Raw genomic sequence first — 25,987 nt, forward strand, 5'->3', positions numbered from 1 at the left:
CTGGGTGTGCTGCGTGAATTGCTCAGTCCTGGAATAGCAGAATGCTTTCCAATGGCTACTTAATTCTAATGAGGGTTTTATGAGTCGTGATCAAGAGCTCATTGGCAATGTGTTCACTCAATAGCACCTTTGCTTCTGAGCCGAGCCTTGACCTGAAGATTTATACAGCTATTTTCCAAAGGTCCCCATTCGTGGGCCTATACAGTCAGGAAGGCAAATTAGTGTTTCAATGGATTTCACTTTCAATTTGAATGCGGAGTGGTTGAACACGGCCCCGGCTAAGGGGAGGCCATGTGTAATGAACTCCTTTGTGTTCTGCCACTTAGAGGATCAAATGCTTTAGGCCGTGAAGACATTCAGCACTGCTAGAGAGATGATTTTCATTTGGCCGCTGTAGGTGCTGGATCCTGGGTTTATCCACCCTTTCACTGAAAACTACACACTCAGGACCCCTGTTTAACTCGCATTGGCGTTAAGTCAATTGGGATTTGATTCCTTATTGGTATTACAAAATCTGTAAATCCACCCAGGATGCATGGATTGATACCCAAATCTGCAATAGAGGTGGTCTAAAGAATACTTTGTGGGTAGTACAAACTTTCTTCTGGCCACGTAAGGTAACTGCAATAGAAGGAATAAAAAAACAATAAAATACAGACAGGAAGCCAGTCAAAAGTCATTTTAACGCATTGTACGATAAGAGAGATACAACACCTGAACAGTCCAATATTATTTTTTGCAGGCAATGATGCCAACATGTGCTCATACCTAAACAGAAGAGCTGGGTTTACGATGACTCCCAAAACAACATATATGACCATTCTGTTCACTGCAGCATGGTGGCCATTTGAAACACAGGACCACAACACGAGACCCAGGTGGCAGTTTTAATCATGAGATAGTTCTATTAACGTAGCATGCGGCCGTTCTCTTAGTGACGGCGGTCTGAATATACAGTGCTGCACGATATAATCGGACTCTCACAATGTACAAAATTCTGTGGGTTTAATAAACATTTCATTCTAGGCCAGTGGTTCCCAAACTTTTTCAGCTCAAGACCCAAAAGAGAAATTTAGTGTCTCCACGGGACCCAAATTTACAAAAATACACCATGAATCATTGTAACATCTACACTTTTAAACTGTGGACAAAAGACGGAAAAAAAACATGAATTTAAATGTATATGAAGTATATTTATTCCATTATAAAAGTCAACAAAAACAGAAAAAGTCTCTATTCTCCTTTCTGTGTCTCACCCCTTTCTCAACTCATTTTCTTGTGCCGTCCTAGGATAAGAGAAGAGAGAGAGAGAAAGAAAAAAAAACACAGCATCTGAGCTGAACAGACCAGTGTAGCAAAAAAGAACGCTCATTCACATAAGATTGATATGCATTTTACTCTATTACCCTATTAAACGGGTCTGCGACCCATTATGGGTCCCAACCCTAAGTTTGGGAAACATTGTTCTAGACCCTAAAGCCTGAATATACTCACTATGCAGAATTCCCTTTCATGGTGCTATGTATATTGGTGTATGTTACTAGTATTAGTAATGGATCCTACTACTAACTACTACTACTACTACTACTACTAATCTACAGTACTAACTGTCAAGTGCGTGTAGTGGGTGGAAAGGTGTGGAAAAATAGAAATGCTCAGGTAAATTACCTCAAAACTGTATTTACAGTAAATACAGAATGTGAATCACATAATGTTCCTGCCGACCACTTGGAGAAGCAACAAAAATCATCTGTGTGGAAAAATGAGGCGACCCGACAATATGTAACAAAAAGCATTTATTTCATTTTTAAATCCTTCATATTTCTTTCTTTCATTTTTTCTCTATTTCCAATACCCATGCTGTATAAATGTACAGAAATATAGAAACTGTATTCACTGCAGTAGGGGAAATAAAGCAAAACAAAGAAAGATATACCACTGTAATGTTCAGTCACACACCTACATGTAGCATTGGGAATTTCTATTAGCACATCAGTGATTTTCTTTCCTAGTACAAGATTGGCATGCCACTGAAAATGTTAGGTCAACAAATTGTTAAGGGGACAAAATGCTACACGCTGTATTCACTTGAAACTCAGGGGCCCCATTTAGAAACAGACAGGAATGGCAGGAAAGTGATAATCCTGTTATGACCTTATCTCGTGCTGACACCCGCCACCCAGTACCCAGTACAGGGTGGGGTCTAGATTTAGTGACATAACTCAGCGCTCCAGTTCATCCATTACCTCTTTGACAGTTGAGTGTCACATAGTGGCCCCGTGGACGGGATGTGAACTGAGTTCAGAGGATCATGGCCAGCCAGCCTACGATCATTGCTACGCCCCCCATGGGAGCCACCTTGCGTAGACCGGGGTCCCCTGTCATGGCCTGGTGGTACAAAGAGCCACAGAACATCCCCATGCCCGCTATCAGGAGGGTACCAGCCTGTAGTGAGGGAGCACAGAGGCAACACACAAGAAACTCTTTAAATAGTCAGGTTACCAACAAAGGGCAGGTGTGAAGGGTTTTTCACACGGGCAGCGTGAAACTGTCGCGTCACACGAATTGTGTTGAACCTTTTCATATGCGAGCGACACACAATGCAAATCAATGAACAAGAGAGAGAGAGTCTTGCTTGTTTGAGAGTTCCCTGAAATATAAAACAGTTTTCTAAACAGATATCAGAACATAAAGAGCGGGCTTTTGCTTGCATGGATTTATTGGGCAACGTCAGTAATTATGACTATGCTAATTTAGCTAACTTTAGCTACCATTAGTTGTACATCTAGCTATGATTAGGGATATATGATATTACCGTCAGTTAATCTTATTCAGTTGTACAGCAGGGATTCAGTAGTGCACAGAATCCCCATGGTTACCACACAATGATCGCCTGGCGTTTTAAACTCTGGACAGGACCAAATAACCAAAACTCGGTCCACTTGAAAATAGGGGTCTCCATAATGGTGTAAATCACGAGGATAAATTATGACGATATGATTTTAAATTGATTCTTTGGACAACGACATAACGACAAGTCTTTCACGGTACGATTTCATTTCGATTCAGGAACGGCACGAGATAACATTGTATGCCAATTTAACACAGTTACATTAATATCAACTCAAAAACAGAAACTAAATATGATTGGACATTTTATAACTGAGCTCCTCCAGGCATTTAAATGAAAAACTAACTATTTTAAAAGGGGGCTCTTACAGACCATATGTAGCAATATCGTCCCTTTGCATCGATAATATTGGATCGATATATCCAGGTTGATGGTGACCTAAAAAAAAACTAGCCTGTAATTTCAACCTTGCAAAAATGTATGGATTTATATATGATTTGAGAGATGATAACTTTTAAATCCATAACCAATTATGAGCAAACATCGCCATCGTCGTCTGTGAGCGACACATCATAATCTCTCCTCCTCATCCAGGCCGGTCGTCTCCTTCACTCGCTGTCTCGCCATCTGTTCGTAATGTTCACCTTATTCTTCACTGTTAGAAACACTAAAGCAGAACCAGAAAGCCCGACACATTGTAAAATTGGAGCTGATCCATTAATAATAATAATAATAATAATAATATGTACTTAATTAATCCTGCAAGGGGAAATTACAATTTTTACCATGTTGTTATTACACACAGGCCTGAATTACACACACATGCTCAGTACCTATACATGCACTAAATGGAGGGATTCAGAGTGAGGTGGGTTGCCCGTGGAAAGGCGCCCCGAGCAGTTGGGGGTTCGGTGCCTTGCTCTAGAGCACCTCGGCAGTGCTCCAGCTACCAGTCCATCGCCATACTTTTGGGGACTTGAACCAGCGACCCGCAGCTGGCAAGCGGACTGCAGAGCAAGGCACCAAAACCCCCAGCACAGTCCGGTTCCCAACCTAACTCCCTACTGACTGAGCTACTGCCACCTCCAAAACAAGCCTTAGCAGATGGATGGATTACTTCTGAGACCAGAAGTGTTTTACTCTGACATTCTGTCCAATACACCTGCGACTGTTTCAGCTGTTTATTCACAATGTTCGGAAACATCAGATCATAATATCTATTGCTTACGATCAGCTGAGCCACCGCACAACCTTTGCACGTATCCCCTGGCTACTGCAGAAGCATCCCAAGTTGCTCGCCCAACTAAAGTAACCCTGCTAGACATGGGGTAGTGGGCTAATAAAGTTAGATTGTTCTGAATTGGAGAACGTAAATAAGTATACATGATGTCCCACTGGAAACACTGAGCCTGGAGACAAATTCTCAGTTTGTTGATTTTCAAATCAGATATTTTGTGGTTAATGAATCTTTAAATAGCATTTACACTGCAAATACTTTGCGCTGCAGGTTTGCCGTATGTGGGGATTACTGTATATTAGTCATAATATGATAAAGCCAGCACGCACGTGCACACGCAAACCCCAAAGCGATCTCTCTCTCTTCCTCTCTCTCACTTCGCCACATCTGTGTCCCTACTATTTCACTCCTCTATTGCCAGCTGTTAGCCCCAGGATTGTAATCATGGCCTATATGACTACTGGTTTCCTGGTAATGGCGTGATGACACTAGTTTCATTTCAAAGGACACTCAAGTGCATCCAGCCCTGAGAGTTGGTGTTAGGCTCTCGTACTCACCACAGCAGGTTTGCCAGAGTGGGCAGCACCCAGCAGGGCCAGGCTGTGGTAGAAATGGTACTTGTTGGCGGTTTCGAAAAGCTGGAGAGACAGACACACAGAGACAGAGCGTTGAGAAAGAGTCGGCCTGGAAATGCTAGATTAAGGACTATTACTGTACAGTGGAAATGGACTAAAAGGAAGTATTTAAGTTACTACTAGTGTAAAAGGGAGTGGGTTACTATCAGCCATCATCTACCCAAGCCTGTAACAATTAACTACTGTCAATTTATTATGTAAGCACAGTTTCTTTGGTTACCGCCATTAATTGCTAACATTAGCTAAGATACTAAGGTTTGACACTGTTGATGGTGATTGTTGATTTTCTTTAGATGTGCCAAATTGTAATTATATATATATACACAACGGATTATTGGTCAGACTGTTGAAAGATATGCTAGTTTTGGGCACTTATACCCTAAACACGTTCATAGCAACAAACAAAAATGACAAGCGGGCATACAGTTGATGATAATAAAGAGGCGGGGTTTACCTGTGTTAATAGTATAGTGTCATCGGCTAAATAATGTTGAACTGAATATTTTGCACAGGTTAGATCTTTTTCATCCAGGTCTCTAATTACACAAGGAACAGTCCATCAAATCAGACCCTTTTTCCAAGATCAACAATGTAACTCAGTACCTCAAAAAGATCTCACAGTCATGAGTAAAAAACAAAGACATTGCTACAGTAACTTTAAAATTAGCCACTAAACTAAAAACTATTTAAAAGAACAAAATAAAAAAAAATAGCCTGCATAATCCAGATGATTATCTCTGAAAAGACGACTGAAGTGGAAACTTCATAAGGAGACTGCGGCAGTGATCGAGTGGAAATGTTGAAGAAAAAAAACATTTTAATATCACAATTCTCTGATGCAGTACTATTTACATACCACTCTCTGGTAGTCATCCGGGTCTTTGTTTTTGAAACCTAAAACACAAAATACAGTATGTTATATGAAATGTTACTTGTATTTATTGGATCACAACCCTTCTGTCGGTTTGGACTTTAGTCAGTGCATGTGAACAGGCTCTTTGTGTATTCTCTCGTTTTGTCACAAGCCATGGAAGTGTAAAAAATACTGTCTCAAGATAGAGAGTAGGGTCAGTGCAGCCCTAACATTAGCCCGCCGGATGTCTTAATGACCAATTTCAAAAGTTACCAAAATATAGGCACGTTTAGCTACATCCAGCACACACCAGCTTGCCCTTTTGCCATTAACCCACTAAATAGTAACACTAAAGGTTCCATGGCATTAACATTTTACATGTTTTTTTAACATTAAGATGAGTTCCCCCCCAGCCTGCCTATGGTCCCCTAGTGGCTAGAAATGAAGATAGGTGTAAACCTATTTCGTTATGAGGTCATAAGGGGCAAGGTTACCTCCCCTTTCTCTGCTTTGCCCACTCAGAGAATTTGGCACACCCATTAAAGAGAGAGATCATGGCTTTCAAACAACCAAAGTTGCAGTTGGTCAAGGCCAAACCCCCAGCCTCCATATTGGCGTCCCCCCCTCGAAATGGCACATACTAAGGAAATCTCATTGTGAGACTGGCTCCAGTGGCTGTAATTCTGCACCAAGGCTGAATTTTGGGAAAAAGACTTCAGATACGGTATTAGGGGACCACTAAGGTCTATATAAAAGCATAGAGCACCATGTCATGGGACCTTTAAGCCTTCATCCACCATGACAGCCTAGCGTGGAGGCAGGTCACCTTGATTACACAATAATTTAATTTGACCAAAGTCACATGCTGCAAGGTGACTCATTTGAATGCCGAATTAACCATTAGCCTACTAAACATTAGCAGCCATTATTTATTCTTTTATAGTTATGCAGCTGCGTCGATATTAAAAGCCAATCTTAAATTGGCGTCTTTCGGGACGGAGGCTGGAGTAAGCGTTGACATTGCAGTCTTTCCTGACTGTGTTTTACTATGCAGCCGAATGGAAAGACACGTGCATTAGTGTTAGATGTAAGCCAACGTGGAGTGCTTACCGTGAGCCCCGTATGCCCCTGCTGCCACGGCCGAAGCCCCTGACAGAGCTGCTAACCTTCGGACAACAGCAGAAGCGGTCATGTCTTGAAGCGGCGTGTATGTTTATCAGACATGCGGAAGAGCGACGGAAATGCTGCCTTCACTGTCCATTTGTAAATCCCCCTTTCCGAAATCAGGGGTTACAGATCATGATTGTTCCGCGCGCATGATGTTCAATAAAAAAATTTAAAAAATAGTCACAGTCAATATAATACAATGTAACAACACTGAAAGGGGGAGGGTTGAAATGCCGCTTTACGTTCACGTCCCATTAACGTGTGCATCCCTTATTTATCTATTTAAATTAATTCTACACCCCTATATCTATAGGCTAAACAACAAGTTGGCTACAAGGAAATGCATATTCCAGAATTTCTAAGAATACAAAAATGATGACATGTCTAAAATAATATGACAAATCACATTTGCGTTACACTTATTGATTTTAGCTCAAGCTCGAAAATGGGCCGTGGTTGTTTTATCAGAATGCAGCATAGAAAATCTGCTTAGAACTACAGAAATGATTGGATGGGATAGAACAGCACAATGTAATTTTGATTAATACAAACATCGAATTCATTATAAGTTTACTTTTTTTTTTTTAAGTTGTCTTTTTTGGTATCAGATCCAGATCCATGGTATCAGAATTTTTGAATAGTCATCATGGAAACATTTGTTGGTCATGTGACAAGGGCTAAGAAAGTTGACATAGCAGGCAGCCAAATGACAGAACTCGGATCCAATGGAAATCTCCATTGTCAGATTAGAAGCATTCTAGCCTAGTGGGTGGGCCTGTCCTTCCCCCTCAGGACGGGCTGGTGTCAGCACGTGCCCCCCTACTAGCCCCGCCCTTGAGTACCGCCACCTCCTGCAGTGAGTTAGCACCTGCGTAACTGTCTTAACCAGTTCCGTGTTTTCATACAACATGAACTTTACACTTTACAACCTAATCGAAGCTGAATATTTCATCACGTTGTGTTTGTGTACATTTGGTGTAGTCGTGATTCGGGTTGTCATGTTGTCATGTAGCTACACTTAAAAGGGTTGTAAGTCTAGTTCTTCAAGTAAATTGGAGTAAGCCAGACAACTTTAATCAAATAATAATAATTATGCAATTTCCCACAAAATGGGAACTGTTGAACTGTGGAAATCCACCAGCCAGAGCTGGTGAGCAAAAGAGTTGATGTCAAGTCAAGCCCTGAATAATGGAATTTCACATTTTAAGTGATATATTACCAAGACATGCTTATAAATGCATCCAGGACACATACAATTATCATGTCATGCCACTGCTGAATTAGAGTACCAGTAGCGTTTTTGGTCCAATTCAGGCACTGTTGGAGCTCCCTAACGTCTCACTTCTTGGGCATTGCTACAGTCGTCCAAATGTTGTCCTAGTTACGACATTCCACTGAGTCCTTGAAGACATTACCATAGGGAGACGAAAAAACTGAGTTCCATCCATATGCTCAACACAGCCATGTAGGCTCCTGGCCATGGAGCAAGTATCATATTGCCAGCCACATCGGTTATCCGTTTGGAGGCTTGAACCAGAATGGCTTTGGCGGTGCTACAGTTCCAGCCCACAGGGAAATGTTTCATAACCACTAAATAGATCTGACACTGTCACTTTAGCAGCCTTGTAATGGCTTTAGGCGTTGTACTTGTGTATGAGTGCAGGCATTTAATACTCCTGTCTGTGGCTGGATAGCTCTGACTGTCAATGCTCTCATGTGGTAGGCCTATTGCGGAGGACACAGTGCAACCCGGATACAAGCAAAAGAGCACTTTTTATTATTATTTTATTCTATTTTTGTTATAAATCTGCTGCTATCAGCGCTAAGCTTGGACGACATAAAGGCTCAAACTCTATTCACTGACCTCCACTTTGCAAATGGAAAATAAAACCAAACACATTTCTTATTTTTACCTCTGCTATGTTTAAGACCTCACATCTGAAATGCATCATTCATGGAAAGGCTGAATTAAACTATTGTGCTGCTTTTGCATGAATAATTAATCTTCTCCACAGAGGGGTTGCTTGGCTTTGGAAAGGGGGCTAGGTTTCCCATTTCTTCAGCATCACCGTATGCACAAAATTGCAACATAACACAGAATGATAGGCTCAGCGGTGGTGGTGCGGAGGGTGCATTAGTGTTCAGCACTTTGCAATTTGTCCATCCCTGCAATTTAGGAAGCACTGGTGAATTTCTCTGCTTTAGTGAATTACTCCATAATGGTTGATGTGCTTTCCTGCCAGCAGAGGTGTTGGGGATGAATGCTGGTAACCCTTTAATGAAAATACTGTATACTCTTATGCCTGCATAGAACCCACCAACAGGGGGTGCTGTGTTGCTTTCTCATCTGCCAAAGTTTGTGTGTGTGTGTGTGTGTGTGTGTGGTGTGTGAGTATGGGGGCAGGGGGGACTGCTACCAATTATCATATTGAAATTACACAGGGTCACACTGCATTACTGGAGAGTCGCTAAACCACGGTTTCCGTCGAGTCTTGTCCTTAGCTGACTTTGACACTGCATTAACACAATGCTTACAATTAACACATCGTAATGACCATGTAGCTAATTAAAAGTAAGCCTTATGAGTCACAAGCATTCATCATCAGCTGTGAACAGAAACCATAGAGATCAACAGTGTGGTTCTGGAAGTGAAAATCCTATCCCATAAGGATTATGGTTATTAGTTATGATAACCATCCAAGGTAGGCCATTCTGATACTAATAGCTACCCTATCAACCACATTTATAGAGGAGTTAGGTGGTAGGCCGTTCTGATAGTAATGCTGAGTTCATGCCACCTGGGAATATCATGAACCGCCCCGTGACTTTTCTTTTTTCGACTGCCAATGTTCACGTGGTCGGGATGCGTGTTCTTCTTCTTCTGTTATGTTGGGCATATAGCATAACAACTGTTGGGCGTAGCCTGGAGCATCAGGTGTGTGAAAACATGGAGGCCACATTAACAAAGATTAGCTGCTGTTTTCTGTTGTGAGCATACAAACAGCACTTTTTATTTGTGTTATCTGAAGGACAGCAAACGGGAAAGGACACCGATAAGGTGTTGTTTTTTTGATACACAGGCCTATTTATTAATAATTTGACACGTTATGTCTATGTATGTTTCTTGGCAGAGGCGGTTGTCCACAATAAACAGTTTATTGTCATTTAAATATTTTCAGTGAACCAAAGTCGCCTACATCAAACGTCAGCTGTCAACAACGCGTCACCAACTGGCCCCAGTTTCCCACCTCTGATTCCCACAGGAAGTGACGTGAATGGTGACGTTTTCACTCTGATTTTTTTTTTCCGATGTCCATGAACGCATCGATACTTCCAACCTGACAGAATGAGCTACCCTACTTTTACCTACATTTACATGCGCTAGGTTATTCTGATCGATTTTTTCAACCTGATAGCCAGTGAGTGCACCTAAGGACTTTTCTTTGGTATGATTTATACCTCTGCCCACAGGTTGGCTTGTATGCTGACGGATGCTTGCTTACTGTGCACACACAAATCCACTCACACATCAACACGGGTCATTTTCATTAAGGCCCATTGCAGATGGGACAGCAAGGCCAACAATGAAACTTTACATCTTGTTTTTCACAGACAAGCAGAACATCACCTCCAAGTCCCAGCAGCCGTGTAATGTGAGGTTCCTCCAAGAGCCAAAATCCATCTCACTTCAGCCACTTTCGCCTCTCCGCTCCTCTCCTCTCCAGGGACTGCTTTACTCTCCGCCACACCTCGGCGTGTTTGAGTAGAGGCCTGTCCATGTCTGATCTTCTTAGATTGTCTCGTCTTGACTGAGCTGTCGTCCGAGGAAGCATTGGGTTCTCTTGTGAAAACAGTCAAGCGTGCGACAAGCAGAACATTACTCGTTTTAAACGAGGAAATTGAGAAAGCACTTCCTGCAGACTGGAACTGGTAGCTCCTCATGCAACCTACGCATTTACATGACAGCTGCTGTTGCCATACACTTTATTTCATCCCGGTGCAACCTTTTTGTAGGAACACTGCATTACAACGACATAAATATGATGTTTCCATCCACAAGAAAACAAGGAGTCCTTCTATTTTCACACTTTTAAAACAAGAGTATGCACCCCTGAAATCTCCCTTTACTTTCAACTTAATATACTGCCGTGGGTTGTTTTGAAAATTCAATTCCCTATTCTTGTTAGATATATTGTTAGGTATATCTGATGGGGAGGCATCTTTGTTCTGCAAAACAAATAAAGTGGAAACAGACAGTCTCGTCAACTTCAAAATAAACAACATGCTTTCTTTTTCGTTAGCAGGTAACAAGACAGATCGGAACACTCGACTTCACAGTTGTCATTATTTAAAGAAATAAGCAATGAGTGAGGTTTTCTGAAATGGGAATCTTGTATGTATGGCCACATGGTTGGAAATATCAGAAGTGTCATCCGTCTCCACTTTCACATTGCGTTTCTCGTGTCTCAATATCCAAAACTGGAAGGCTCCATCCTGCTAGCAATGAAATATCCTTTGTGTGCCAGAAAGCTGTGCCTGCTGGGTGGTGTGCTCCCTCTCCTGATTGATTCAAAAAGAAACCCAACATTTCTGAGATTCTATATTAACCTTGATGTGTTGTGACGGCTGCAGCCATTCACTGTCGTCAGCTCGGTTTGAGGAGCCGCAACCACAGCCAATTATCTATCTGTTAGGGCGCTTTCATGTCTCCGAGATGTTTAGTCACAAATGTACGTATTGTGCGCTGGTGTCACAGCTTCTTATGCTCCAACTCTGTCACTACTTCCATGTCATTACATCCCTAATGCAAAGAGGAAAGAAGGAGGAGAGAGAGACAGAGAGAGAGACAGAGAGAGAGAGAGGAAAAGCGGGTGAGAGAGATAGAAGGGAGGGGCCTGTCGAGTGACATTTTGTCTGGGAGTCCGGGCTATTGTGTGCTAGGGGAGACAACACAAGTCATTGCCATTATACTGGCTGGCAGAGCGACACACACACACACACACACACACACATACACTGAACAAAAAGAGCCTCAGGTACACACACACACACACACACACACACACACACACACACACACACATCACTGCTGAAAGATATTGTTCTGTGGATGTTTTCAGCAAAATAGTTACATTTTCTTATTTTTTTGACAGCATGGTAGGTTGTTTCTGATACTGAGCTGACTGCATGTGCTGCTCCAAAAAATGCAGCCAAATCACATGCAGACTCATTATTAATCCACGGAAAAATATTCAAACAAAGTCACTCGCCACTAAATGTCAGGTTGTTTGTCCCCATCATTTCTGCACGTACAAAAACAAACACTTAGGCATGCATAAAATCTCAAATATGCACACACACACACAGTTGAGGTTACAGCAGGCTCCCCACGCCGAGCGAGCATAATTAGCACACTCGTTAAGCTCATCTGCATCTCTCTTCAAAGGAGATCAATGCAAATGGGTAGGATTTAGCCATTGGCGGCAATTAGGCCAAAAAAATATCCTAGCTGGAGACACTAGGTTGGAGCAAGGCAAAGTCGGTTTCATCGCAGGGAATAAATGCATTTTCTGCCCCTGTACTGAGCGCATAACAGAATCCAGAATTAATGTTTTCATTTACTCTCATGTCAAGTCAAGTTCTTTTTAATCCCATTCGGTACCAGCCTTGTGGTTATCACATAATCATGGGCTTTAAGGAACAAGTTTAGCTGTATCCTGGTATGTCTCATTCCTCTGTGCCGTAGAGCTCCATTACTGTCCAAAAACACATTGATTAGCCACACCGTTGCACCGACAAGTTCCTTTATCACCATGAACACACCCTTTTTTGGACTCAATCCCACTAAGTAGCACACAAAATGTGTATTAAGATGAAAATAGTCCTCAATGTAATGCATTTACTCCTGTTTAGGAAATATTTGCTAAAAACTACAATGCCCAGCTGTTTTTAGAGAATTTAGGAAGACCTTTAAACAAAATTAGAAAACATCAAGGTGAGAAAATAATTTTTAATATGTGTTCGGGGCTGGTCCATCTGATGGAGACACAAGTGTCTCGCTGTGGTCCAGACCTCTCAACACCAAAATAATGTAGCTGACAGACTCATTTACATGAAACTATAGTGTACAGTTCAAAGTTAAATGCAGACATATATTGCACGTACCGGTTCAGCCGTGCACAGATTATAAATCCCTGTAATCTCAAATATTCCCTGAAACCTGCAAACATGAAAAAAATAGGGTGTTATCAAAACCAAAAACCTGAACAAGTCTAGTATTATATTTCACCAAGTACCATGTATTTTATTTTTTACAGGTATTCAATAGTCGACATATTTAATACCACACATTGCCAAGTGTTATGGATTAAAGACAGGCTTTATTATTTCCCCTTTTAAAATCCATGTTGATGTGTTATTTAAGTGTGAGGTGAAAGGATTAGTCTGGGTATCTTCTGTAATTCTGTAATTTTCAAGAAAGCCTACATAATAACCAAAGCCAACAATGAATTAATCCACTCACAATTATTTTTGGTGTGTCCACAGCCGGATATAACTCTTTCCTCTGTTCCGTGAGCATCCATTGTTATAAAAAAACAAATCAATTAGCCACCACTGTAATTTAATTCTATTCTCTACTGTAGCCCGTCAAAGTACCATGCCATTTAAAACAAATTATAGTGTACTCTAAATGTAATTTGTCAACTGTTCCAACTCAAACTTAATTGTACTGTATGATATAAACTCTATTTTGAGTTATGCAGTAATCTTAGTCTGAAATGTTTTTTGTTATGGGGCTGCAGTATTCCCACTTCTGTGTGTGTGTGTGTTTGTGTGTGTGCGTGTGCGTCCCCTATGTCTTTCTCCTTTTTGTGTATGTAGGTCAGGGGGCGTAGCCACTCTTCACCTGTGCAAAGCTCATTATTATATGCACAGCTGCGTCTCATCAACTACTCAATTCTCCAGAATATGAGCAATGGTTCTTCACCGTCGACAGATAAAACCATCAGCCTTGAGTGGTAACCCGGACGTTGATTCCAGCATCTAAGCGCTGTCCAAGTCTAAGTACAGTTTGCTTTCTTGCTTATTGTTTCCCATCTGTTTTGGAGGGCTTGGTTTAGCCTGTTATTCGGACCCGAACCCCTAACCCTAACCAATGTCACTTCTCATGCCTAAACCTAACCAACCCAAAGTCGGGCGAGTCACGATTTGGCCATTGTATGAAAAAAAAGTTGGCATGGCTCTCCTCTCTGGTTCAATGGCCGTATGTAGCACTAGTGAAACGGGCCTGGAACTACAGTCTGGAACAAAGATAGTTAATTTCCTGCTTAATTGTTGGAACATTGTGTTGACTTTGTCTTTAGCATGCAAGCTACACACAAATTTTGAAGAAAAAGAGGATTGTGCAACAAGGCAGGCCTGTTTTTTTTTCAGAGAATTATTGTAAAGATGTCCAAAGAATATGTCCAAAACTGGGATGTATAGGGACCGATTAGTGGGGATTTCATATGCTCCCGGTGATACACTGGTAAGAGCTAATGAGGTTTAACCCTGTATCCAGCTAATTTAAATAGCTCATGTTACTGTGTTGTGTGAACAGTTAGCTTCAGTTAATATTGCATTGTGGCAATTTCTTTTGCAGGGTGCAAATGTTCCACCTAAACAAGTTTCCTTCTCCAGACCATTTAGCAGAGCCACTTTAACTGTGACCGGAGCTTTGCCCCAGACCATTGTGATTGATTTAAACAAGCAATGCAAAAATGTAAGCCTGGAGGAGCCAGACCTTCCTCCGCAGCGCTGTGGGGATAGGTCTTGGCAATGTGAGACTAGTTACACTGACAACTGTCCCGGGTAAAACAATGGCAGGTAGAAACTAAAATGTCTCTTAGGCAAAGGGAAAATGAAATGGCAACTTAAATGTCAAATATATCAGTGTACAAATAACATTACAGTTAAAGTGCTATGAATGATGATGATATAATAACTGTAGGCCTATTTAGTAACAACATTTTGCAAGTCCAAAATTGAAATAGCCTATTTCTTGTGAAATATATTGTACTTATTAGAGTACAGCTTAACATACATCAAAATGGGAAACATAATTGCTTAAAACTGCCCCAAAATGTAATGTGCACAATGACTAAGGTTACATAAGCATCGCATTTGAACTGGGGGGCTATCAGAGATTCACATTGATTTTGATTGGTGGCTGAGATTGCCCGTCCTTGGCTGGGGTCATGAGCAAACATCCATCCAGTTTTTGAATGCTTCCTCTCCCCCTGTCCTCGTTTGCCACCATTGCTCCATTTACCTATAGTCCATGCTTGAGAGACTCAGTAAGCAAGTCACAGAGAGGCAGCGGATTAGCCGGCAAGGATCATATTAATCAAAGCTGTCGCGCAGCATGTATACCAATCACATCGTGGAGCTTCATCCTATAGGGGCTGCTGCTGGGGCTCAGGTCATCCATCTCATTCTCTTTACCGTGCTTGTTCGTCACGTCTTTCAGCTCCATCAGCTGGTTTTCACACCTCTAATTAGCCCCCTTCTGAATGCTTGTTTTTCAACAACACCTGAATCTCGCACTGATGGACATGCAGACGCCAGGAGCTAAATTCAAGGTTGGGAGTAGGAGGACGGGGAGGGGTTGGGATTTCAACATTATGAAGCTGTTAATATTCTAACAAGGCAAAGGTTGGTTAAAAAGGTGATCAGCATCCCTCCCAGGCTGAATTCCATTCCATCGGAGGAGTTAATTAGCAGAGGAGTAGTGCTTGGCTCGGAGGGTTTTTTGGAGACGTGTTATGTAGAACAACCCTGCATCCTGAACAATTATGTTTCCATACAATTGAACTGCATTCTCGCTTCTGTTTTGTCCCAGATTTAATGTGTGTGTCAGCACGTCCTCCCACAAATGGTCACCGTTTTAATCACGTGGGAAACAAAAAGATCATGGTTTGGGTTAAAATGAGTATCAACATGTAATAATCCACCTTAGTTAGTTTGTTTCTACAGGTGTCCGGACTGGACACATGTTGCAGGGAGAGACTGGCTGCCGGAGAATCAGTGGAAGAGGACATCGTTTTGGACATCTGGGTGAACTCAGTCGGCGATTTGATTTTGCCCTGCAGCTCGGGCTTGAAACCATTTTTCTATCCTGCTTCGGTTACAAATCTGCGGGGGCCAATCACAAACTGGCTTATCCACCTGGCGCGCCATTGGCGGGTTTAACGTGATGACGATAGAGAAGCGACGGCATGCAGCTTTTTGTTTACAGTCAACATGGCGGGCCCCGGAGCACAGCAACCTGTTGATGCCACTGATTGGTTGAAGAACTTTCCAGTTGCGTACCGAGTTTTTTAAACTACGTCCGTTGATCGCAGCTCTTGTGCAGTAGAAAAGACAGAGCAAACCCCCCAGACTACTGTTCAATCTTACAAGATTGAGCTTGGTCTGGTGATAGCCAGACTCGTTCGTGTCTTGTCGTGTCGTGTCTTGATTGTCTACAAATGAAATGATGTGTCAAATATGTGTGAAACTACCACCACGAGAGAGAAGAGGATGAATCGGCGCAAGGAGTCAACGACCAAAGTTATATCGATATAACATCGTTAACTCCAGCCTGGCGCCCTGGGGTTAGCCTTTGCATTTTTCAAAACCAAGAGCAAAACCAAGCTCTGTAATCCCTAATGTAATGAGTTGCCATGGTTTTCCCATGGTTCAGGTTATGCCATAACATTAAATTCGTTAAGTTACTTGAGTATGTGACGTAAATTAGGGTTACGTATGTAACCCTAACCCACAAACGTCAATTTACGTGTGTATAGGTTTCTCATGGGTGAAAGTCCTGAGTTTGTTTGACCCGTCCATCCACCCCGACCTCCTATCTACATTGACTTTTGATTACTTTGTAGAAAGGTATTTGTGATTCAAAAAATCCAGGTCAAAACACTATTTCCCTTGCATCGTAATTGAGAATTAAGTCCAGTTGCATGGGAATGTAATTTTAAAGAGACAGGGCTGTGTGGAAAGACAGGTTATTGGAGATTAAGCCTTGCTGTGGGCAACCAGAATAAGAGGGAAAATTACAAATGGCTGTGTGAGTGTCAGGGCTTTTTTCAGGCTATGACAACGTTTTCTTTGTTTGGCAAAAGAATAGGAATAGAAAAGAAAGCCTTTAAATCTGCTTCAATGCAGGTTGTTTTTTATAACAATTCAATGCTCATTAGTCAAATTCCTGGAGAGAAGTTGGAGATGGAAAGCAGGAAGGTGAACCAAAGAGGAGGTGGGCTTTATTGGTTCTATCTCAATGGAAAGTTTCACAGTAGAATGTCTTTATACATCAGTGACTGGCAGGTCCCTTTATTTAATGCTGCTCTGTTCAAACCGTGTAATGGAAACTAAAACTGCCCTTTTTTAACGCTCCTTCACAGTCCGTTGATGTGCATGAAACATACAGTACATCAAAACCAATGCTCTCATACACATCCATCCATCCATCCACTGTGGTGGACTTTAATAACACATTTTACTCTGGAAGAATATTTTCTATTTTTTTCTTAATTTTCATTCCCAACACTCACCTTAAAATGAAAGCAACCACTGTCCACCTTAACTACACACCTAATCTATATGCTGCTTTCACAGTATGACTATTTTTTTTTATGCTGTTATCTATAATTGCAAGAAGACGTAATTATCTTTTGCCAAGTTTGGCTTGAAAGACGGACAAATAAGTAATATTCTCAGAGTTGAACTTATTTTTGAGGACATGATGATTTAAAGGTGCACATTTTAAGAATATTTTATTAAAACAGAAGAAAATGTTGTTCTGTGTTTCTACTAATACCCTGAGGGAGGCCGGTATTGCCATTTTACAACAAGAACAAGGGTTTGCAATTAAACCAATTCTCCGATTTTTTATCAATTTTTTATTTTGTTACTGTTTTACTTGTTGTTTGTTGATCTTTATTTTGCCTCCAGCAAATGGAAAGGCTTTTATAAACTGACTTGACGTTAAATCAGTATTGCTTGGTAAAATTAATAATGAAGACAGCCTACAGTACATGTAGGTCTAGACCAGTGGCTCTTTGACTTTCTCTGTTAAGTCGAGAGGGTAAGAACATTTCATGGCCCCTGGTCTATATCCACAATGTTCCACTTCTTGGATTGTTCAAGTGCCGGCGGAAATTCTCCCCTGATGTCCTTCTTTTGGGCCCGGATGTCCATTTCCTTCTTCTTTCTTTGTGTCGGGAATTCTAAAGTCGGAGGATTTCTGAGGACCAAGGTTAGCTGCTCCTCAGATCTCTGCAGAGTAAATACAGACAGCTCACTAGACTATCTTTCCAATCTGAGTTTTATGTTGCATGAACAAAACAACCTTTGAATGCACAAACCACCAAACAAGTTCCTTCCTGAGACTATTTTGCAGCGGCACAGTGGCTCTGTCCAGCGTTTAGCCGCCCAAGACAATTGTGATTGGTTTAAAAGAATGCCAACAAACCAGAGCATGTTTTACTCCCATGCTGTGTGGACTAGCCGGACCCTCCTCCGCGGCATTGTGGAGTCACAGGACAGTGTACAGGACAGTCATGGAGTCACAGGACAGTAAACAGGACAGGGATGGAGTCACAGGACAGTGTACAGGACAGTCATGGAGTCACAGGACAGTGTACAGGACAGGGATGGAGTCACAGGACAGTGAACAGGACAGTCATGGAGTCACAGGACAGTGTCTGGGACTCACAGGACAGTGTACAGGACAGTCACGGAGTCACAGGACAGTGTCTGGGAATCACAGGACAGTGAACAGGACAGTCATGGAGTCACAAGACAGTGAACAGGACAGTCATGGAGTCACAGGACAGTGTACATGACAGTCATTGAGTCAAAGGACAGTGTCTGGGAATCGCAGGATAGTGTACAGGACAGTCAGACACTGTCCTGGGACAGTCCTCAGGACATTACTAACAGGACAGGACAGTCTTTGCTATCACTGGTGCTGCTGAAAAGACAACACCAACATAACACCTAATAGTTAGTATGACACATGGCTTTTAATCCTTGTGTGGTGTTCATATTTTAGTTTTTTAGCCAGTGTTCATGGATAAAAAAGAGCCTCAAAAGCACCATAGAACTGAAAGAAACTTCTTTCATTTGTTTATTTTTTAAGATTATTTTTTGGCATTTTAGGCCTTTATTATTGCCAGGACATCTTAGACTCTAAGGGAGAGCGCGAGGGGGAATGACATGCAGCAAAGGGTCCCAGCTCAGAAGCATGTGGCAGCGGTGAGGACTGAGCCTGACTGAGCATGCCACACCAGGTGATCTACCTAGGTACCCAGATGATAAATTTCCTTCACATTTGATTCATTACTTTATCAAAATATTGATTTGTGCAGCTTGAACCTTTTCTATTTCCTTACATCTACACCCTTTTGAATGAACAAGCTACTGCTCCATCACTCTGTGCCAATTGCAAATCCACAAAGTAATCTTTTAGCCATTATGCTCTGCTGTACAAGTATTAATCTTCAATTTTTTGTGTATGTTGAATTATTATCTAGATCCAACTATGTGCTGCTGCAACAAGCCCCCCCATGGGGACTATTAAGGTTCCATCTAATCACCTAATCTCATAATGCTGAAAAAGTTTAAGTGTTCGACACACCACGGGCAAATTGTTGCTTTAAGCCCAACGTCATCCATCTGGAACAACAATGTTGCTAGTCGTGACTGAGTCAGTGAGGTGTCTTTCATTCGGATCCTCTTTCTTGTTCCATTATGTTGATTTAGCTCAGCTCCTTATGCTGTCTCCGTTTCCTGAATGCTTTGCTCACAAGGCAGCAAGCTGCAACAAAACACATAAGACATGTGTGCAGTGGATAATTCATATATATCAAAAACTATTACAGTCGGCAATATGTCATGCCAGGATGAGTCTGCCCAATAGTCTGGATCAAATGATGTCTTGTTCTGCCTATTCATAATGTGCATGTGGACATATAATCACACATAGATGCTCATAGATGATTCTGCTTTATTGCAGATATTTATTTATTTTGGTAGTTTTTAATTCTCCTTTCTATCCGATGTGTAAGGTACTGTGTGTTACTTCGTAGTTCAGATTTGATTTGCTGTGCTTGCCGTAGTTGTCCATGCAGACAGTTTTCCTGTGGATAGAGAGATTATAATGAATATTGAGCAATAGCCACGTAGACGACATACTGTAAGTGTTCCTTACATGGGAAATGATGGGAAAGCAGTGGTGCCAGATAAAGATTACATTTCCAAGCTAGAGACACACAACAATGCACAAATGTTTCATTCATCACCAGCCAAATTGGCTTGTAACTTTAAAATGTTACCTGCCAAGTTTATTTTTACCCGCATTTGGCAGGTTGGTGGGTGTCATTTTAAAGCCCTGTTCAACACTAATATTTACCACTTACATTCCAGAAAAGATTGTATTTTTTCCCAGTAAATTGCAACTTTAATATGAGAAACTCTGAGTTTATTTGTACCCCCCCCCCCCACCTTCGTAAATATAACTTTTTTTAACCCACATTGACCCTAATAAGCCACTGTATATATGTCCTCATAGGATTAGAAGAACATTGTTGTTTTTCAATCTAAAGGTCTAAAGTGCAGAATATAGTCAGATTAGCCCTTTACTAGACACAAAGGGCTAGATTTATGTTTCCAGGCGTTAATTGTTTGAAAAGACTGACTTAACCGATGCAGGCTTGGGTAAAATCGCAGATAACATGCCACATGAGCAGAAAAAGTCAAGTTGCGCTTTCAATATGTGTTGGTGGGAGGTTCACGGGGAAAGTGGGAGTTCCACCCAAAAAGGTGGGAGGATACGCGTAAAGTGCGCCTTATCACATATTCTGCGGTATTTTCAAAGACTTACAGTAATAGCGCGCATCTATTCTGGGGGGGAAATTCTCTGCTTCTTGAAAGCAGTAAACCAGCCGCATGCAGGTTTTCTTGCATATGCCTCTTGGGGAAATGGCAGCAGTAAGCAATTAGTAAGCAAGAAGCAGATCGGCCAAACTGTAAAGAAATTTTTGCGATAAGGATCATGTTTTTTTTAGTGGAGTGAACACAAACTCATTAAGCGTTACAGATGCAGCCATCCAATATTACAGTTACTGGAAGAAATCAAAGATGACTTTGAATCTCCGTCTCAGCGTTCACATTCCATCCAGCAGTTGTTAAACTCCTCGCTACATACATTGCATAACATTGACATCTGGATCATTTTAAACAGTCATAGCATCAGCAGTGGGAATATCGCAGTCTGAAGGCCTACTCAGCCATATCATGGCTCCAGTACTGATTTGCTACAACACAATTTACGGTATGGTGGGCGGAGAAAGGCGCTGATTACCCAAGGAACTGCAGGTTTGGTAAATATGACGTAAACTGAAGTAACACAGCGTGTGCTTTCTGCGCGTTGGCCATGGCGCTGATAACACTACTTTTGCACATGTACGTACTGTAGATCTAGCCCAGAGTGAGAGCTTTTGTCTCTACAGGTTGTGTTTGTGGCTAAACCCCAAACACAAGCCTGAACACGACGACAAGACCGGGCAGTGGGCAGCGTGCACCTTTGGAGGCTGCGCACCCAATCAGAAGTTAGAAACGACAATCGCACATTTCCTTAACTTTTGATTAGGTAGTTAAGACACACGTTTAGGTGGGCTGAACACAGTCTTGCCCATGCTACTACTGACATTAAGTGATGGACAGAAAATTCTACGAATTACAAATCAATGTTATTTTTTATTGGCTCACATGACAGGCCCCCCCTCTTCATAGAGCCCTGGGCTTAAGCCTAGGTAAGCCCATGCATTAAAGGCGGCCTTGGTTAGGTGTGGTAATTCCACCAATTCACAGTACAAATGGATTTCAAGACTAGAACATGTGTGTGGATAAGTGAGCTTAACATTTGCCGTCAACACAGAAAGGGTAGCCTCCTTTATGCTTATGTTAAATAAGCATGTTTTGCCTTCATGTGAGTTTACCATCTCCTTACCATGAATAATACATCAGTCCTGAGCTCTTCTCTCAGCAGGCTCATAACAAATACACCCAACACACACTCACACACGTACACACGTGGCACAGGCGGAGGCACAGGCGCAGGCGCAGGCACTAGACAGACATGGCATATGAACCTATCAATGTTAATAATAATGTGCATATATGATCAAAAGGCTGTAAACCCACAGTTTCTGAGGCAGAAACGAAAATTGCGTAGTCACACTGTGCAGGTCTCTTTCTTTATATCTCATGGCCATCAATAGAACATGCGGAGCTGCAATTAGCAGTGGCCGATTCATGGACGTGGGCTCTATGCCAGCGCTCAGATGAGTACAATTAAAAAGCAGATGCCAGGTATGGGGTGTGTATGTGCGTTAGTGTGTGTGGTGGGGGGTTGCTGAATTATATAGACAGAAAGGGGAGAGGGCATATGGTGAGAACCACTGCAAGGGGAGCTACTTTAGTATTAATCTGGCAGGCTCCATGCTGCGAAAGATCAGAGAAGAAGGATGCAATCCCTGACCCCAAGGGGCTGGATGCTTGCTGGGGAGCAGAGATACAGTATAGGAAAACAGGGAGGGAGGAGAACGGTAAAGTGTGCAAGGTAGGGGAGTTCTGAGCGGGATGGAGGGAGAGGAAAGTCAGCTGGGAGAGATTTGAGAGAGATGAGCCGGAGGTGGACGAGGTAAAGAAGGAGTGAACAGGAGTGTGTGCTGCAGAAGTCTTGTTTTCAAGCAGCTTTGAAGGGGATTCATGTGAAAAGGCTAGTCGTTCCGTGCAGAGGGAAAAGAGGGCTTTTTGAAATTGTATTGTCTGCTCGTCAGCAGCGTTGAGGCTAACTTTCGGGGACATCCAACTATCTTTTTTTGATGCTTTTCGTTATAGCCTAGACTGCCTTGATAAAATCAGTACCCGTGCAATCATCAAAACTGTCCCCTGCCGAGACGTGATCGTCTACAGAGTAATGCATCACGCTGCTGTTCATTTGATATTAAACCCAGTTTTCAAAAATGCACACACACACACACACACACACATGCATGCACTCACACACAACACACACACACACACAAATATTTATCAGTGTATTATGGCAGGGGTCACAGCTCAGGGGGACTGACAACTGACAGCCATGTTCACTGCTAAAGTGCCATTAACGCTCCATGGAACACCACATAATGCTAAATCTGTCATTCTGTCTCATTTCTGAGTCATACGACACATTCTCCGTGGCTGCTTTACCCGGAAATAAACAATGTTCAAATAAATATAATGCACATAAAAACATAAGAATCAAACCTAAACCAAATCTCACAGTGGGAGTGAGTATTCAGAACGGCCAGAGTCACCTCCATCTGCTAAACAAGCAGGGCCAGAGTCGGCTCCATCTGCTTTAGAAGTAGGGCCAGAGTCGCCTCCATCTGCTGAGGGGACCCAGGTCCTTTGGGGTGTGCAGGACTCTCCTCAGGACCTTGAGTGACTCTGTGGTGGCCTCAGGAGAGAGAGATCTCTGTCCTGGACTGTCCTCTGGACTCTGTAGAGAAAGTGGGGGAGAGAAGGATGTTAGCTCAGCTGACATCCATCATGGACAACACCTCCCCCCCCCTTCATGACACAGGGGGGTCCCTGAGCAGCTCACTGATACACCCACGGTGTAAGAAGGAGAGGTACCGCAGGTCGTTCATCCCGGCCGCTGTCAGACTCTACAACACCTGCACCACCTAATAATGTTGTAGTTCCTCTTCCTGTTTCAATTTCCCACCACGCACCACGGCTCTATATATATTTTTATTATCTGTAGTTGTATTTTTTTATTACGAGTACTCACTTTTTCAATATTATTTACATTATGGTTACACTTCAATACCATTTATATTATGGTTACTTACTTTTGCCATTTTATTAAATGACATATCATTCAATCTAATTTCACATCACTTACATTGCCAACCCGCCCCCCCAATCCATTGGGCTAGAGTGCTGTGAATCTGACAAATTTGATTTCCATTGGATCAGACTACTGTCACTTTTCTGCCTTTTCCTTTGGTAAATGGATACACACTGTACTTTAAACCTTTGATAGCAACTGTGTACTTTGTGGAAACTGTTGAGGCCAGTTGAGAAGTAGAAACATGTTGAACTCACTGTAAAGGACTTATTGCTGTAAGAAATAAATTGTGTATTTCACATTTCTGTTCTGTTTCCTGTTATCTGAAAACTGTGGACAGTCAGGGTTTACTTTTTGAAGGTTGAGCCCAGTACATTGTAAGCGTATTGCACTGTATTTTTATACAGTTCTGTGAAAAAAGAACTTCCCAGCCCTTGTCACACAACCTAGTAATGTTTCCATGATGAATACAAAACCTTTTGCCTTAAGAAAATATGTATTGTATGTGGATACACAATTTGTTGAAAATAAAAAATGAATACAATTAATAATGACGTCATGTGTTTTATTACGCAAAATGGCATTATGTTGTTCAATCCCATCCAATATTTCTTATATTTCTAAGCAGACAGTATCCCCTGGGCCCCCCTGAACTGATCATTTGTGGGAGAGGTGGAGAAATTGGTGGAAAAATAAAGGTGAAGCTACCAGGAAGTCGAGAAAGATCACCAGAGATGAAGTTTGAAAGGAAGAGAGGCATAAGGAATTCAGGCAAGGTGTGATGTGTACAAGGTTTAAAGTTGTAAGGGTGAGAACACGATGGGGGCACAGGGGGGTGTAGGGTGAGATTCTGAACTTCCAGAAAATCACACTGTTTGAGTAAGAAGCAGTTCAAAGATCATCTCCGCTGCAGGAACAGGAGGAAAATATACACATTTCATTGAAAGAGTAGTTGTGCCATGCAGTCTCTTTCTTTTGAATTACAAGGGCCTGGCATCCGCTAGCTGGAGTTTGCTCTCAGCTATTTAGACTGACGCTTGGAGGCGAATCATTACAAAACTGCCATGCTTAAAACTAGTCACAAACAATCAAATTATTATTTTTATTTTTGAAATGCTTTTTCAATCTTAGTGACAGCGCTGGCTCAAAATCTGCAAACAAGAAGGGATTTGTGGGCATGCTCAACGGGTCAGGTTGCAGGAAAAGTAAATTAAGCAGAGAGAAAATGGGCTTTCTGCATACTCGGGGTGCTTTAGACAGAAAGGTTAATGGCTTTATGAGATTGCAATGTCATATTATTGCAAACGCCTCCAAGCAAACAAATGACTTGATTGCAGCACAGCAGAATGTAGCAGCTTTGTACACACGTGTTGTTAATGAAATATTAAACTCTGCATGTGTGATGATGGCTTGTAGTTGCATGGACATGTGTATACATGGATTTATGTTGGCATTTACATATGTGATGTCTTAAGACATGCCTTTCTTTTGTTTCTGAGCTGTTTGAAAGCCAAGATCCAGATGAAGAGCCTGAGGCGGGTTATTGCGGGGGCTTAGTACCCCAGTCCACATCAAAGGGCCTTCTGACTGGTCACTTGTGCGTAGAACTGCGCAAATCAAGCAAAGCTCTTTACAATGGTGTTCCGCAGGCTTATGATATTCACAAACACTGCAGAGAAATTCTCGACAGACCTGCAGCTCCCCCTGGGGCTCCATAGTGGCAAACTGACCTCTAATACCAACACAGATCTATATCAGTGTGTGTAGGGAGGGAACGTGTGTGTTTTTTCTGTGTTAGGGGAGAACAAAAGGGGCCGTGTGTGCCATGATACATGTGTTTGCAACTGTGTATCAATGTAGTCCCTCAGTGACAAACCACAAGGAGTTTTGTGAAACAGGCAGTGAAGTGTGTGTGTGTGTGTGTGTGTGTGTGTGTGTGTGTCTGTGTGTGTGTGTGTGTGTGTGTGTGTATCTAGGTGTGGGCTCAGCTGTCAGTTCTCCCTGGTGGGCCATTACCTCTGATGCTTGGCAAGGGTCTATCAAGTGTAGGACATCAACATCACCCTGTACATGAACACACACACACACACACACACACACACACACACACACAGACACAGACAGGTCTTACCTTCTCACCTTGGCCCTGATGGGATATCACAGGGAGAATGTACATCCAACACCAAAGACAATTTGTCATGATAGCCAAGATTGAAGGCCCAAAGCGATCTCTCTCTTCCTCTCTCTCTGCCTCATCTGTGTCCCTTAGGTAGCGGGAGGTGTCAAAAGGTAAAAACGCATGCAG

General features: G+C 42.2%; 1 protein-coding gene across 1 annotated transcript; it reads right to left on the reverse strand.

Annotated features, from left to right (window-relative positions):
• Positions 1-1,776: 1,776 nt before the first annotated feature.
• Positions 1,777-25,651, reverse strand: tmem256 (transmembrane protein 256). Its single transcript, XM_034856962.1, has 5 exons — positions 25,640-25,651; positions 6,687-6,778; positions 5,580-5,617; positions 4,646-4,726; positions 1,777-2,445 (listed from the first exon to the last, which is right to left on the reverse strand). Exons 2-5 carry the CDS (start codon positions 6,766-6,768, stop codon positions 2,302-2,304), a joined length of 345 nt encoding a protein of 114 aa, XP_034712853.1. The 5' UTR covers positions 6,769-6,778; positions 25,640-25,651; the 3' UTR covers positions 1,777-2,301.
• Positions 25,652-25,987: the final 336 nt, after the last annotated feature.

This window comes from Etheostoma cragini, chromosome 19, assembly GCF_013103735.1.
Source record: "Etheostoma cragini isolate CJK2018 chromosome 19, CSU_Ecrag_1.0, whole genome shotgun sequence".
Taxonomy (NCBI): Eukaryota; Metazoa; Chordata; class Actinopteri; order Perciformes; family Percidae; genus Etheostoma; species Etheostoma cragini.

Excerpts from the sequence above, each read along its gene's own strand:
- tmem256 (XM_034856962.1), bottom strand. The coding sequence starts at position 6,768 with ATGACCGCTTCTGCTGTTGTCCGAAGGTTAGCAGCTCTGTCAGGGGCT. Across the intron at positions 5,618-6,686 it reads AGGGGCATACGGGGCTCACG|GTTTCAAAAACAAAGACCCG; the intron begins GTAAGCACTCCA and ends TTTGTGTTTTAG. Across the intron at positions 4,727-5,579 it reads CGGATGACTACCAGAGAGTG|CTTTTCGAAACCGCCAACAA; the intron begins GTATGTAAATAG and ends CTGTCTCTCCAG.